The 15,463-nt window shown below is 49.6% G+C and overlaps 3 protein-coding genes across 3 annotated transcripts; 2 read left to right on the top strand and 1 right to left on the bottom strand.

Moving 5' to 3' along the window:
• Window positions 1-1,540: 1,540 nt before the first annotated feature.
• On the top strand, window positions 1,541-4,337 carry EMWEY_00002830 (hypothetical protein, conserved; the record flags this gene model as incomplete). The annotated part of the gene is made up of 3 exons (XM_013479830.1): window positions 1,541-2,350; window positions 2,799-3,115; window positions 3,266-4,337. The coding sequence occupies 3 exons, from the start codon at window positions 1,541-1,543 to the stop codon at window positions 4,335-4,337; spliced, it is 2,199 nt and encodes a 732-aa protein (XP_013335284.1).
• A 1,996-nt stretch (window positions 4,338-6,333) lies between these two features.
• Window positions 6,334-8,886, top strand: EMWEY_00002820 (hypothetical protein, conserved; the record flags this gene model as incomplete). The annotated part of the gene is made up of 5 exons (XM_013479829.1): window positions 6,334-7,062; window positions 7,323-7,522; window positions 7,723-7,828; window positions 8,174-8,460; window positions 8,820-8,886. 5 exons carry the CDS (start codon window positions 6,334-6,336, stop codon window positions 8,884-8,886), a joined length of 1,389 nt encoding a protein of 462 aa, XP_013335283.1.
• Window positions 8,887-11,811: 2,925 nt separating this feature from the next.
• EMWEY_00002810 (calnexin, putative) lies at window positions 11,812-14,726 on the bottom strand (the record flags this gene model as incomplete). Its single annotated transcript, XM_013479828.1, has 8 exons — window positions 11,812-11,867; window positions 11,965-11,994; window positions 12,177-12,381; window positions 12,737-12,874; window positions 13,181-13,262; window positions 13,476-13,665; window positions 13,843-13,913; window positions 14,101-14,726. 8 exons carry the CDS (start codon window positions 14,724-14,726, stop codon window positions 11,812-11,814), a joined length of 1,398 nt encoding a protein of 465 aa, XP_013335282.1.
• Window positions 14,727-15,463: the final 737 nt, after the last annotated feature.

The raw sequence follows: 15,463 nt of genomic DNA, 5'->3' as shown, positions 1-15,463 counted from the left end.
CGCATAGGGTGAGCAAGACTTCGACTGCAGAATACAGCGAATCACCGTTTCACTGTTGGCAGTGTTGAGTTATTTGCTCACAGGGCGCACTGGCCAACGATGTTGCCAAGTGCGACTAAAGGGGGCACTTAAACCCTTGTACGGCCCTTGTAGGCAAACTGTTTAGAGGCAAAAGTTCTAGGCAACTGTTTTGCACGGTCCCTACATGCAGATATGAAGGCTTGTTTATGCTTGTATTTGAGGCTAAATTGCACCTTGAGTTGCAGCAAGGTGCGATACAACTCACGTCTGGGCGCCTCCTCTCCTAGTGGTCTGGGCGCTTGTGCCGCTGAGCTCAGGGCTCCAGGAGACTGGGGAGTCAGACCACTTGCATTGAAGGCACCCTTATCCTAACTATTTGGGTTCCAATGTAACTCTTACTAGCCCGTGGAGAAGATCCAAGATCAGCGTTGCCGGGCAGTACCACACGAGCGACCAATAATCCGCGGAACACCTAAAGCGTCGACGTCACGGTAGTCCCCATGTCCCCAATTAAGCATATTTTGTCATTTTTCATGTAATATGAAATGATTTGCGCGACGTTATGATCCAATGCGGTGGGTGTGCAAGGCGTTACGAGCTGTGTCCCGCTTTGTTATATCGGGCATCCGTCGGGAAAGAGAACTGTGGCGGAGGCACAATAAGAAGGAGTTGTATAGCAAGCAGAGGAAAACAGGGAAGTTCAAAAGTAGATGGAATCTACTGCGTTTGTATGTATTTCAGGCGTCTATTTCAGGCGTCAACGGGATCATTAGCTGACGGGACTGCTGTCGCATGCGTGAGGTGGAGTCACATGCAAGATAGCTCAAATGTAGAGCTATACATATTACGTTCGTATCATCCTGTGTATGCAAAAATTGATAGCCGATATCGACAGTCACGTTAACAGTTAGTTATTAGCTTTCCTTCTAGATTTCTTGTACGTGGCCGGGGAGACCCTTTCTCCCAAGGCAGGCAGAATCCCACAGCAGCACCCGAACTTGCCAGGTGGTTTGTAAGCTCCCACTGCAACGCAGTGTCTGCGACATTATTAAGGCGGGAGGAATAATGTTGCAGAAGTCCAATCATGCAAATAACTTACACAGTAGGGAAGGCCTTGTCTGTGTGTGTAGAAATTGTTGGTTAGAGCAATTCTAGATGACGTCTCTACTCTGCGTCATCCTGCTAAAGGCTGCCACCTCCTCGGTTGACCAGGGGGTCAGCGAGTCAACAGCAAAAGCGCAGCGCACTGAACAGCACACGTATTGTTGGTGCCAGTAACAACTGCACCTACAATAAGGGAAAGATGCCCCGACGCTGCACAAGCAAGGAGGCAAAGCCACTGTTTTAACGAAGATTCAGGCGAAACCGTCTAGTATAGAAGGCACCTTCAGTAACAACAGACTGGCCTACTAGTGTTGGGCTTCGACGCGTTTTGGCTCGCGTACAAGGCAGCTTCCCCACTTACAGGTAGTCGTTTTCGAAATTGAAACGATAGAATTCGCACGGGGTCATGGCCGAGATGTCGCAAACTTCTAATCAGGAGCCCAGTGGTGGAAGGCGAGGAACTAAACGACAACGGAGGAGGTCCGATGGCTTGTCACCACGGGAAGTTATGCCGCTCGCACACCAGCAAACGTCTGATCTCCAAACGGCACAATCGGCATTGCTTCCAGGAGTTCGCACTAGGCGTTTAACGACGAGTGGGCAAGATTACTCTCAGAGGCGAGGGCAGAATGAACAACTGCGTCGACATGAGCAGCGTACAAGTACTCAACGCCGTTCAGTTCGCCGGCACCTACAACTGCGCCAGCGTCAATCCCCAGAGACCACATCAGGAACGTGCGAAGCCCCAAACAACGCTGCACCCAGTGCACCTAGCACACAAGAAGGGCCTACGGCAGATGCTCAGTGGAGACAGGACACACCAAACAATGCGTGCCCCGAGGGGCAAGCAACCCGAGCATCGACCAGGCAACGACGAAGAGCTGCAGGCTCACGTGGTCCTTGTGGAAGCACAAGAGCTTCCTCTTGCCCGATGGAACCGATAGAGCCCGACGAACCAGTCTGTGTTCTCCGCACTAATGCTGACCCTCCAAAAGACCCCAGTTCGCCGGTGTTGGACGGCAGTAGCATACCTGCATTTGATAAAATTTGGGTTGAAGAGGAAGAAGAAGGCAAACGGCTGCTAACTTTACTAGACAGAGCCCGCTCTGCTTTGCTCGAGCCACTTTTCGACTTCCCTGCTCAGCCCCAGCTAAACTGGAAACCTTCAAGCAACACTTGCTTAACGGGCGCGCTGGGATTCTCGGAAGCATTGGACGAGCCGAGCGTGTGGCTTAGTGACACCAATGGAAGCATCTCATCCCTGAGAGTCTTCAGTGGCGCTGCTTACCTTTCGCATAAACACATAGCTGCACTGTCTCAGACAGCAGCTGGTGTGCCATAATCTTATTGCACTTTACACGAGAGTAGTTCAGGGCGCTAGACGGTAGATCAGACTGTAGATCCAAGCAGGCTTGTGCTGCGGCACGAAAATGCCCACACTATTACAGTTGCATTTGCTGATTGGTGATAAATTAGATATATGATAAACTACCTTGCCACTGTGTGGTTCAGGTTTGCATGCACTGCTGCAGTCACCAACGGCGGCCCGATGGCACTTCCTTTTTTTTTGTTGCCTTTTGATTCGAAGCGCTGTTTCTGACCGTCTCCGCTATGGGCTTCATGCACAAGTAGAAGCAAAACCTAGCATAGGGCCACTGGACTTTGTGGTTCAGTGTGTGAAGGCGTGGAAATCATACACATTGGCATTGTTGCTCTTCAAATATCTCTACGCAAGGGGCTCGGAAGCTCTCTCGCAGCAACAGCCTGGATGCTTCAGCAACCCTGCGAAGTTTGAAATGCATGCAGCAAATGCGTCAGAGGAGGCGCTGTTGGCAGCTCAAGCAGCAGGGATAAGAAGCGCCAAAGCGCGTGAAGCTGTAGCACGTGCAGCAATGAAGCTTCTATGCCAAGTTTCTACTATCGATGAGGCTGCTGTTGTCATTTTTGGGCGCTTTGTCAGCAGACTGCCCTATCCTCCAGTTGGCGCTGTGTAAAAGAACCATTTTGCTTTAAAAGTTGTCATACGTGGATCCTTAACTAGTCCTTAAAATACCGTTTGTTCAGTACCAGAACCCATACCCTTGGTGCATGGCTTGTGCACATGGTGTCAGGCACTATGCGGGCTCGTGGAGCTGTTAAGGTCTCGAGTGTGGGGAGTAATCGATCAGTTAAGGCATGAGTGCTCCAGAATAATAATCGAGTCAGCATTGACAAGTTTCGTGCAAGCTGAAGTTGGCCATCAGCTGGATGGTACAAGATTGGTTGAAGAGCGTCAACAATCGGGGAATGCGTACGAGGCCTTCAACGAAAATCCCCATCTGCAACAGCAGCACGAGCTTCAGCAGCAGTCAAAGCATCCGGATGCTCTTCACTGTAATGTTCCATCCCAGTTGTTGAGCATTCCGGTGACGGAGAGTGGGAAGTCTTGCGAGCAGCAACGGGACCAGCTCCCCCTTAAACAACAGGAAGGGAAAGAAGAGCAGCTGCAGCACGGCGATGATTACGATGTGTATCTGGTAACTATCCTCTCTGCAGAGGCGAGTATCGCTTTGGCGCCTGTGGGTCTGCGGCAGATGCAACCGCAACTCGACAATCCTACTGGGCATCCCCCTGTCTGTGAAAGCCAAGCAAGGATTCCAGCAGCCACTCACCAGGATACTTTCAAAGAGAAAACCCAAAGCCCAGAATGCATGGGTGCGCACGAACAGCGCAGCCCACCAGTCTGCATGGTAAGGCCAAACGAGGAGGAAACTCCCGTGTCATTGCTTGCTGGGCAAGCTGCAACAACAGGACTGCCAGCAGCAACAGCACAACTCCAGTGGATCCGGGAGGCCCTGATTATGTTGAGAAGAATTGATGATCCACAGTACGTCCAACTGCAGCGCCGGAAGAAGACAGCCGCGACTGCCGGAGCAAGTGCCGCTTCCCCTTCACCAACTCAACATGGAGGAAGCACACTGCTTCCAGAAGACACAGCAGATGCATCTACGGTGGCACCTCTCTGCCCAGGTTCATACAAGTGTGTTTTGCCGCCCCCGCCGAGGAGCAGCCGCTTGTTATATGTGATGTGGGTTGGTGTGGGTGGAGGGCCATGGGGAGGACGTTCAAATACGTGGTTTAACCATAGAAGGTGTGTCTCAACTGACAGAAACGACGAATCAGCTGCCGTGAACCGCGTGATTGCAGCAGAGACTGGAAAAACTGGAAATTGAGAACTGCATGTGCTAATCAGCTAACATTTTATGCACAAATGAGCATCCGCTGCTCTTGATACAGGAGCTGATGATGACTTTATTCTGAAGCACAAATTTCATGTGCAAAGCATGCTTGCGCTAAATGCTCTTGCATTTGGGCACTAAGCCCTTCACGTCAAGTCATGTACTTGCGTTTTCAGGCAGTTATTGGAAGGGGTTGCAACAGCTCATGGACACGCAGCTGCTAAGATGATTGCTGGAAATGTGGAACTGCGAGCCTTTCTTCGAGCGGTGGAGGCGCTTGCAGCTGCAGAACGCTGTCTCACTGAAACTTGTTTCGGTGCCCCAGTAGGCACGTACTGGTACCTTCCATGCATGGCCTTTCTCGGGTGCCTCAAAAATACATTGGTGCCTGGAAATACAACAGTGTTCTGTTAGCTAAGCAGTTTAGTAGCTGATAGCACTCTTCACAGCTGGGAGTATTCGTGTTGTCTTTGTCGCCCTGTTTTCAGCTGATTCTGCGGTGCAGGTAGCTCGACAGGTCTTACTAAGGAAGTGTTTTGACAAAGTCATGTTGCTTCGACCCACTTTGCAGCAGCTGCTACGAGAAGATGACTGGAGTGGCAAGCGTCCACAATGCATGATTTAATCGTCACTCCTAAATATATGTATTGGGAGCGTCATGCCGGTATATGCGCCCGCCTTGTTTCCCCCCAACTGCTTTCGGGTTTCTCCTGTGCACAATGCTGCAGTGGTGGTGCTGCTTTTGCACTGGGCGAAGGAGTGGCCAGAGTGTTTAGACAGCATTGCTCATCAACTGCGCCTGTATTGGTCATCATCGCTCAGCGATTCAATCCAGTAAGAATTTCAAAAAACGGTCAAAACACCCCAACCATGACCGAAAACAGTATATCTATCCCGATGCTTCTTCAGTACCAAGGCTCGAAAAGCCTATTGCGAAACAGTAATATTTTAGGTTTTTCATACTAACTGTCTTCTGGTGCTTCTGCAAGCTCAGATGTGCATCTAAGCAGTGGGACCTCATATGCACTGCTTGCCGGGAAGGACAAGGCGCTCTAAGGCTACCACAAATTGAAGAGCCGTCGCATGTAGGCATCGGCAGTAACATTCAAAATGGGCGGCAGCAAGAGAAAGGACGTAATGCTGCATCAGACGCTGAAGACAAAGAGGAACCTTTGCGCACAAGAGCAATTACGTCGTCTTCAGCACAAACAGCAGTCTCAGGACAAGCAAACCCAAGCTGTGATGTTAAACCAAAAGGGACACCTGTACACTGCGACTTTTGTCCTCTGAGAGGCGAAATGCTCGTCCTGTTGCTGTTGCAATACCTCAAAAGATCCGAGAAACAGCTAACAGTGTTCTGTAACAATGCGCCAATCGCTATTGAGTCCCGGAACCAGGTATCCTACGTGACGTAAACAGCAGGCAGTTTCTTGCACATTAGCAACCTACAGCAATTGTTGCTGCATGCTTTCAAGCTATTCGAAGGTTCCGCGGCCAATAATGTTTACAGAAGTAGCCATACTCTCAACTTTTGAATGCCTGGCGCAGGCCTTTGACACGGTCGTGTCAAATCCGCAAGTGGCGCGGTGCTTAGCTTGTATGGCAGTTCCTACTGCCAAAATACTCACAGTTGAGGAGGCAGTGGCTGCGTATATGGACCTACAACTACGACGTGCTGCAGCTGCAACGTTGCCGTCAAAGGACGGCCAGACGCCAGAAGCCAACATCTGGGAAGTGCGTCTTCCTTGCAACATACGTTGTACTGCACAGAGCAGGGAGCAGCAGCCACCAGCATTACATCATCTGAGCGTGAATGAAAGGCACAAAAGCTCCTCTCCCTTGTTTTCAGGAGACTATAGCTCGCCTATGCTCTAGACTGCAGTTCCCAGAACGTTTCCTCTCGGCATATGCAAGACTGCTAGCCCGCAGGCTCTTGCCAGAGTGGGTTACTTGGGGCCTTAGCAGCAGGAATAGTCCCCTTGAGTGTGATATGCTTGTTAACCGTCTCGAGAGGATTCCGATCCATGTACGGCTAGCTCGAGCGCGCCGTGCGGCGGGGAACAATCATTGCGCATACCGGGCCTTTTTTGAAGACAGTGTCACACAAGATAGCCAGCGGGCAGTGGGCACTGTAGATGTCTTCTCTGGTGTAGCAGCAACAGTTTGTGCCTTAGAATTGAGAGTATGGGAGGCAATACAACATGCGTTTGAGGCCCGCTGCCCTGTTCCACCAGAAGAGCAGTGGCGTGTGCGACAGGTTATATCGGACATTGCTGCAGCAAGGGAGACTTTATTTCTGTACATGAGCCACGCACAACAAAAATCGGCTTCCCCTTGTCCCAGAACCGCAGTGGTTTCTTCCGACGCAACCGCCGCAGAAGTGCCTCTTGCGGTGGAGGATGCTGAGACTGGCGCCGACCAGCAGCTGCCGCACAGTACGGTAGTGGAGAAGGAAGGTCATGCTACTTCCGAAGAAACCCTAGGGACCGAATGCAAGCCAGCTGCTTCAACAGGAGCTAAACCCGAACGAGCTTGTAGGTTCGAGGCCTTGGTTCTCACTAAAACAGCCTGGGAGATGTACCTCCCCTTTGGCACCCCTGAAACAAGAAGCCACCCCGTAAAGCCGCCCGGATCGGAGGCCCTCCTTGGCCGGCTCAGCAAACTGTTGGTAAATGTTGGAGGACTCAATATTCCAAAAGAGCTACATATGCACTTGGAGGTTGGTTTGCTCTCTGGGATCAGGGGTGTATTGTCCACTAACCACAGGGCGAGCGTAATCTACTCACGCAACACCATTGATGTATAACCCTGCTTCATTTTTAGTAGTCTTGCAGCTAGTTTTGCTACGTTTAATTTCTGTGCACAATAAAATGAGTAGGTCCCGTTTACCTTGTTGCTGGCCTCGCCTGTGGCGAAGAGGAAAATATACAACATACTTCACACCCCAGAACTGTTTTTATAGCTCATTTGTCTTTACAGGCATTTAGCAGCATGTACAAAACACATTTCCCCGAGCGGCAGCTTCTTTGGCTGTGGAGAGCGGGACACGCAGACATGACCGTCATCCTTCGTCAGCACCAGCAAGAGACTCAGCCTCCAGCTGAGATCTCTGCTAAAGTGCAAGCAGCGGACTTCCGCGTGTGCCTGATAACAGCATTTGTACTGCTACTCTTTAACGAGTACGTACTAGCGGCTGTTTGCAACGGCGAGTTGCATCAGTGACTCTGCTTCTCCATAACATGAATCTCAAATCGCCAGGTAGCAAAAGAAGAAGCCTGCAGTGAAAGGGGGAACAGCAACATTCATGAGAGGCCGGAAAGTTGCCGTTACAAGGAACTTCTCATGGACGGTTTCTGTGTTGTGATTTTGCTTATTGCAGAATTCCACTTGTTTCGGCGCAGACAGCATCGCACTTAATTGGCGTTTCCACGGAAGAAGCCTCGTCTATCTTAAAAGGCCTTCAGACGGAACCGCAAAACCTTCTGGTATGCCGCTGACTCTCGCAGCCAGCTAAGCATCTCCATTCATGTGGATAAACCCGGAGCACTCTAGCCCCTTTTCCCCATAAAGCTGGCAGGCAGGCCTACATCCATCGTTGTTCCAGCGTGAATCTTGTCTCTTCTTAGCGCAGGTCCTCAGGCGACGGCCTATCTTCGTTGTTCTGCTTCAATGCAGAGCTTGACATTAAGCGTCTCCCTTGCGTAGTCAACCCTCTTGCAGTAAATTGAAACACGTTATTTCGTTATTGCTATACGAATTTAATGACCTCTTATTTGTCATCGTCGAAGTGTACAGCGTGCTTGTTCTGCTCTGTGTGGACAATCGAACAGGCCGGAGGCTCTACAGAAAAGGGTAATGAACCACTGTCTCCACGGAGGGTACGCGGCCCACTTGATGCGGAAGAGAGAGCAAAGCTTGATGCTAAACTCGTGAGGATATTCAAGCAACACCGCCGACTGACTCACCAACAATTGATGCAGATTCTGCAAAGGTCTGCTGAGAAGCCTTCCACAACAGGCGAGCATGCTGATTGTTGCGGGTTGAGGCCGGAAACTGTGAAGTCATCTCTTGAAGGTCTAATATCAAAGGAATACATCGCCAGAGACGAATCAGACCGGTATGTGCTTGTTGCGAACACTGTAGAAACCTGGTTGCTGCAGTTCCCCTCGTAGCAACCCAGGGTTTGCACTGCAAGTTTGCGTTGCAGGAACGTATACTTATACATCCCGTGAGGATGTTCTGAAGGTTCCAGGGGAAGCGCAAGTGGCTGGTTCACTATTGCCACGCTTGTGATCCCATCGAATGCTATGTCTTAATGAGCAAGCCATAGCTCGCTAATTGAAAATTTGGTTTGCTCCGCTTCTGACCGTTAGGCAGAAATCTGTCGACCGAGGCCAATTATTTATATATTGTCAGGTGAGAACCCTCAAAAGGCCGCTCCACGTAAACTACCATTTTCTTGCTCCCGCTTGGCAGGAATCCATTCATGAATGTTCACCTGTGCGAGAATGAAACTTCATTAAGTTGCTTTTCTTCAGACTAGATATTTAGTGCCAGCAGTACGATGAGCGCAGTCAACACTTAGTTAAAAGACTGCGTCATGCATTATACCTGCGGACAATTAAGTCTCCGTCGTTACCATCTCAGCTGTGGCAGACCGGTTTGGATATGTGAGTCTGGTACCATGATGAGAAAACGCAGCGCGAAAATAAATGTATGTTTATTTCACTGCGCCTACTAGCAACAGGATATCTGTCGTGACCAACTGACGTGTGCATTGAGTGTTTGGTTGTATTCCTCGACCAAATGCACCCAAACAATCAGCACACCCGAACAAAAATGTAAAAACGCGTACGAGAGTGCATAGCAAGACTACTAAGAAACTACGGAACACAACATGTTTGCCATTTGGGGATGGCTCTGATTGTCTGTTAAGCTGTAGGAAACTTGTCCAGATTCTTAGTGCCATGCGCGGGACTGCTGCAGTGCAGTTTTAGTTGCTGGGCGCTGCTATGGGTCTACAGGGGAGCAAGCACTAGGGGTTGTTATTGTCCCAATGTTCTCAGTATATTCTCATACACAGTTGGGATGCGTTCTGATGGATTTCTGCTTGACTCGAACATTTATATCAAGGATGCGAAATACCTCGGAGGGCAGAACTCCAGTTAATCCTGAATGGCCAGTTCTGCAAACAGAGTACTAAAGGGAGCGAGCAGCGGAGTATCTATAGTTGTATGCACCCGTTCTAGACAAATCTGCCAATTATTATGAATAGAGGGTCAGGAAATTTGTCGCTTTGCTGGTTGATAGGCCAGCACTCAGCCGGGGCCATAAAGCTAAGTAATGTAGCCCTGATCAGCTGCGCTTCTGTAGGAGAATGCAGTGGTGCCTTCAATTGGCATATAGTGGCTATACTGCTTTACAAAATACTTGTGATGCACACCATTTGTGTACGCACGTCTTAGCAGTACGAGAAGCCCCACTGACAGCGTTGGAGTCATTGCGGCATAATTATTGTCCACAGTGCCACTTGGGCAAATACTTAAACTTAAGAAAGGCAAGTAGGATATTAGCCGTATCGACGAAGAGACGCGTCTCTTCACTCCAAGTGACTCCAGTCACTTTTCTCTCACTCCAAGTGAGAGAAAAATGACTGGAGTCCCTATACCTATGACTATACGAACCTACTCCAGCAACACTGTCCCCCATTCAGGCAAAAGCAGAACTCTTACAGCCATAGCGGGTCCTCCACTAGTATGAAGCAACAGGAAAACTATAAGCCAGGTTGCCTTTAAGCTTTACAACTGGCATGAAGTGCCCCCTGAAGTGCCGCCCATCTCAGATGCTCAGTTGAGTACGAGCATGCCATGGTGCACGACGGGCCTTCTTGCCACCCGTCGACAAATCATAGACGGCCTAACTCACCCAATATTGCAAAAGTACACCCTTAGAGTATATGCCTTGAAGCTACTGCCTTTGCAGTAGCTTCAAGGCATCCATTCAAGCATTGGTGAAAGCGCTTGTTCTCCGCTCGAAAGAGATGAAGTTGTCATACTGCACTTTACACCGCTGCATAAGCTAATGCAAACGAATGGTAAGCCGCGTGCGAATTGGCATCAGCAGCTACATACGGTACCACCATTGTCAAGCGCTGTTCCGCTGTGTCTTATGCTGCCTCCTTCCCACTCATTGGTGCACCCGTCCTTAGCTGAGCATTCCCGCACGTTAGAACGTGTGGTGTATGGGAATAGGGTAGATGGAGACGTAACGTGGTAGGTCTGAAGTTGGTCCACGCATTTCCAGTTGCGTAAAGGCTTGCTATGCAGGGCCGCCCAGTACAAATTTAGCAGCAGTTTATGGTGTTGGTGCAAGCATCGAAACTCAAATTCTGCGCTGAACGCCTGGAGGCTGGTGGGTGCTGAGTATCCTGGTTCTATGCTGGTCACAGCCGTCCGTAGCTAAGATCCAGGATTCGGCAAAAATGGGTAGTATAAGCGTTGGAGAAGAGCAGATGCGAATACCACCAGTGTTACCACCAGTGCCACGATGCTTGGACAGTGGAGGACTGCGACGTAAGCTAACCTTCATAAATGCATCCCAAGAGCTACAGTAGAGATACCACCAACGTGGAAGTGTCACCAAACCGTCCATGTTGGTTTCCCAAGGAGGATTCGGGGAAATTTCCAGAATGCCAGGAACACACTTTACAAGATGGCAGCAACGTCACAGTGACAACGATCCAGTGGTGTAGACGGAGCTTCTGAACACGCGCTGGAGAGGCCGCCGAAAACGAGAATACTACTTTGAAATGCTCGGAGGTGCGTATTCGAATGCATATCACTACAACCGCTTCCTATCTAAAACTACTGGAGGGGACCTCGGGGTCGCTTATCCACCTTGTGGCAGTGGCAGGAGCCCTGCCTGTTGTTGCATGCCAGCCAAAAGTCATTGACAACTTCTATCAGGCGGGGCTTATCCCATAAGATGACGCTTTTAACCCAGGATTTAGGCAGAGAACGGTGTAGTGGCCGAAGGCCACGCCACTGTGTGGGCGCCCGCGGAGAAATGGGGTGGGCAGCAGCAGCAGAAAATAAAAGCAGCACCAGAACAAGCTGTTAGCTTTTCCTCCCTACTGGCACTAACAAGCGGTGTAAGGCCCAGAGTCAGTACATACTCTGGAAACAGTCTCAAGAAAGAAAAGAAGCTTATTGGACCGTGCTGCACCCCGTAGAGCTATGAACTGGCAGCTCTGCCCAAGCCCACGGAAGTACACCTGCCTGCCCTTCCAACTCAAAACTAGTTTTCGTTCTTTAGGACAACGTACCTAAGGACGCCTCCTTAACACCTTTTAAATCGGGAGTGGATCTGAATCAGTGGGTAACAAGTATAATCAACTCTTATTCATGCTTCCAAAGACCACGTACACTGGAAAACTCTTCGAGAACATGCTTGTTGGGGAAAGACGATTTTACTGTCTTCTACTGAAGTGTAGAGGCTGTTCTGCATCTCCATAGCACTCCAATCCTACTCACAAATAAAGGCATCAGCTGGCCAGATATTGCTGTGCCACAAATCCAGTTCATGGTCATTCCCTTGCAGCTAAGGTGTCAGCAAATCTTACCCCAATAAAAGGTCACGAAAGCTGAACAACCTACCCTGCAGCGAAGGTGCTGACAACAAGCAAGATATTCAGTAAGGCGTCCCCCTTAACATCCCCTGTTGAGAGGCCGCATTTGCTCGTCGACTCCTTGAAGGGTTCAGGCTTAGGGCAAACTTCGAATTGGCTCCAGTTGCGCCTAGACGGTGAGGTCCATCCAAGCTCTTCAGTTTTACCAGCGCTTGTGCTAGAATTTCCCGTATCCTGAAGAATTCGTTCTATCTGTATCGAAGAGTCCGTTGATGAATACGAATCACCCTTAGACAATGCTACAGTATTCAGCAACTTGAATTCGTGGCGCTTGGAACGGATTTCTTGTCGAACTGCACTACGCGTCCTCAGGGCAGTCTCTGCAACCATGTGTTCCACTCGCGCCCTTTGCTGCATCGCCACAAAAATACTTCCAGAGTGTAAAGTTCCACAAGAACGTCCGGCTAATGGTGGAGCCAGCCATAAGCCATGCTCATCCGCTAAGGACGCTCCCCACTCCGTCTATCATTTTTGCGTTAGCCATTGGTGCACTGGAGAAAGGAACCTGATCTAGTGAAGTGTTGAAGCAGTAGACGTTGCTGGATATATCTTTCCTGTGGTTGACGATCCTTGACTGACGCTCTAAACAGCATGCAGTTGATATCAGGTGCTGAAAGGAGACTGTATAGGCCATTCTATATATCGGCTAGTTGCAGAAGTGTGCTGGACCGATGATGACGGTAGTCAATTTGCCCGTCGAACCCACCCAAAACGTTGATCGTGAAAACAGCTGGGCCGCTGCTAGGTCGTAGCTTATGACAATGTTGTCTATAAGCGTCCCACTATCCATCGCCATGAACGCCAGGCCCACTGCATTAAAGGTTGGAAAGTCCGTCGGTAACGTCTGAACTCAGAGTCCAAAAACACAGAAATGGGCTGAAAGATCAGGTGAATTTGGCTACAAGTACCGGTTTTTTCTGGGCAAAAAAAAGGTAGGATCAATTGCCATGCTGCCCCAACTAGCGCTTTGCTACTCAGGTGCATCCATACACCGATAGTCGAGCTTGGCCGCGGCCACGGTGGAGTCATGTTTTCAAATATGTCCCCCTGTAGAATACAACAAACAGCACTGTCAACTGTCTCGTTTTGAACCTAACTAACCTCAGGCTAGATTATGGCTCAAATATTTCTCCTGGGCTGTGGTGATCACCTTGCGGACGACCCGCCCATCGAGAAGAATCGTGAACGCTCCCTCCGGCTTTATTATCAAAGTGAGCAGACGGCTTTTCTGACTAAACGGCAGCGCCAGGCGAGGATACAGCGAATGCTCGATGCTGAACAGCAGAACTTTACTCATGGTTAGCTATTCAACGTCTTAATGAGCGGGCCACTTCACAAGCAGCACATATGCAACTTTGACTAGCGCAGCAGGCGCAGTTTACATCTTCTTTGTTTTGGAACAGCTTCTACTAATTTTGAAGATGATTTCCCGGCGGTATCCGCACTGGTCAGCACCAAACCGTAATGCATATGGAGTGCTTTCATCGAAGTGACATTGCGTTTGAGCATCCGCTGCAAAGAACGTCAAGTAGCCTCCGCCACAACCAAAGTCTGGGTGGTGTTGCTGCACCTCGTATTGGAGCACTAGGGGCTTTTCTGAAGACAGCCTGACGGTAGTGGGGAGGACGGTGCTGACTGCATGCCGAAAACCCTAAACGTGACATCCACTCAAGCACAATGGGAGACAGCATACAATGACGCACATGAACAGCACAGCGGCTAAATCTTAAAATATCTCGAAATGTGCACATATGCTGGCTCTCGGCAGGAGCCTATAACTGCCTTTTAAGAACGTGGCAGGGTTCGCCTTACGGGGGATGCCGCCATCAGCCCACGATCCCCTTGGATTGCCGCTGGTAGTCTGATTTGATGATGCCAATGCCCTGCCAAAAGGTGAAACACTATTTGGCTGGACAAACTGAGTAAATGATGGAGTCCCTAGTAAATGGTATTCTAAAACTGATATGAGAATCAACCGTGCATAAGGGAGGACGCGTTTCATGAGCGTAACAGCATCGATGCTGAACATTCTCCTAGACACGTTGCTATGCACTACAAATGAGCTCATACAGAGGGCATCGTATCTGCATTGCCTCAAGGCCAAGGTAAGTCCGGCGCCCACCTTGATGAGTGTAACTCCTAGAGATTACCCAGGAGCTAAAGACATCGGGCTTGTCAAACATTTCAGCAAACAAAAGCCCTTCCAATGAAGGCGAAGCCTGAGAGACTCTTGGGATTTTTGCAAGTTCTTCTTTGACCCGGCTGTCCATATACTCTCGCTCCTCGACAGATAGGTGCAAATCATGGCCAAAATCAATAGGTGGTTCCTCTTCTACTACTGCAGCTGACAACCGGTCCAGAAGCCGCTCCTCTGCAGGATCTGGGGGTGGGTCTTCGTCTGCATCTGCTTTTGCTAGTCTCTCAGCAGCAATCCATCTCGCAAACTCTTGTCTCCTTTGCCACCGTAATAGGGCGTTTCGCTCTTCAGGGTCCATACCTTCTTCTGCGTCCTTATCAGTCCGTTCCTCAAATGTCTCACTTTCTGAGCCATGCTTAGGAATTTCGTTGTTACCAGAAGAACTTAATTTAGCAGATTTTGTGGCGTTTCCGTATGCGTGCTTCCATTTGCTAGTCCCGCTGTGGAGGACAGAACCAGTGCTCACTCCGCTTGGCTCCACCTCGACTGCAGCACACATATTCTCTTACCAGGTGCTAGAGTGCCTTGAACCTCTAATGTCCCACTAAATTATGTAGTGCCATTTTGTTAGGTCTTGAAGCTTTACTGGAATTGTTCACCACAGTTTTACTGCATAGCTTCTATCTGTGGAAGCTCTTTCGCCGGCTACCCGCTATTAGCTATTCCATTCCTCTCAGACGTATGACAGAGCTCAATAGAGCCTTCTTGTTTAGACTGTTAAAGGGGTGGTAGACTTAGGGGACCGCCGTACCAGCCGTCTCCTCTTTTGCCCGGCGTTGTTTCAGAGCACGTTGTTTTTGTGGCTGCACTATTCCCTCCACTATCTGCCGACTGTGGCGGTTCTTGGCAATCCATTGCTTGAAAGTAGTATTACGCCACAGTTTATGCTCTTGACTAGAAGGCGCCGACGCTCTTGAATGGATTGTTTGTTCTCTCAGCGCTGCATTAGTTGCCTCCTCCTTCCGTAGACCTACGCACTTAAACGTCTCTGTGTTTTGGAAGCCCCTGTATATCGATAGAGTCCCACTTTGCGAATATCTTGGACAGGTTCCAGGAGCCAAAACATTGCCAGCGGTGGCTAATAAGCTTGCTATGTTACCGAGCAAAATAATTGTGGAGGGGGAAGGCAACATTTGCGCAGGATTGGTCGTGTGGGATTTATGTCGCGATAATTGATAAGTACTGTTCAAAGACAGAGCTAACGCTTTGTTTTTGTTTTGCCCACGCACACCCACA

Source organism: Eimeria maxima, genomic scaffold (assembly GCF_000499605.1).
Source record: "Eimeria maxima Weybridge genomic scaffold, Emw_scaff14, whole genome shotgun sequence".
NCBI lineage: Eukaryota > Apicomplexa > Conoidasida > Eucoccidiorida > Eimeriidae > Eimeria > Eimeria maxima.
The sequence above is the reverse complement of the archived record's forward strand: the minus strand, read 5'-3'. Positions and strand labels throughout refer to the sequence as shown.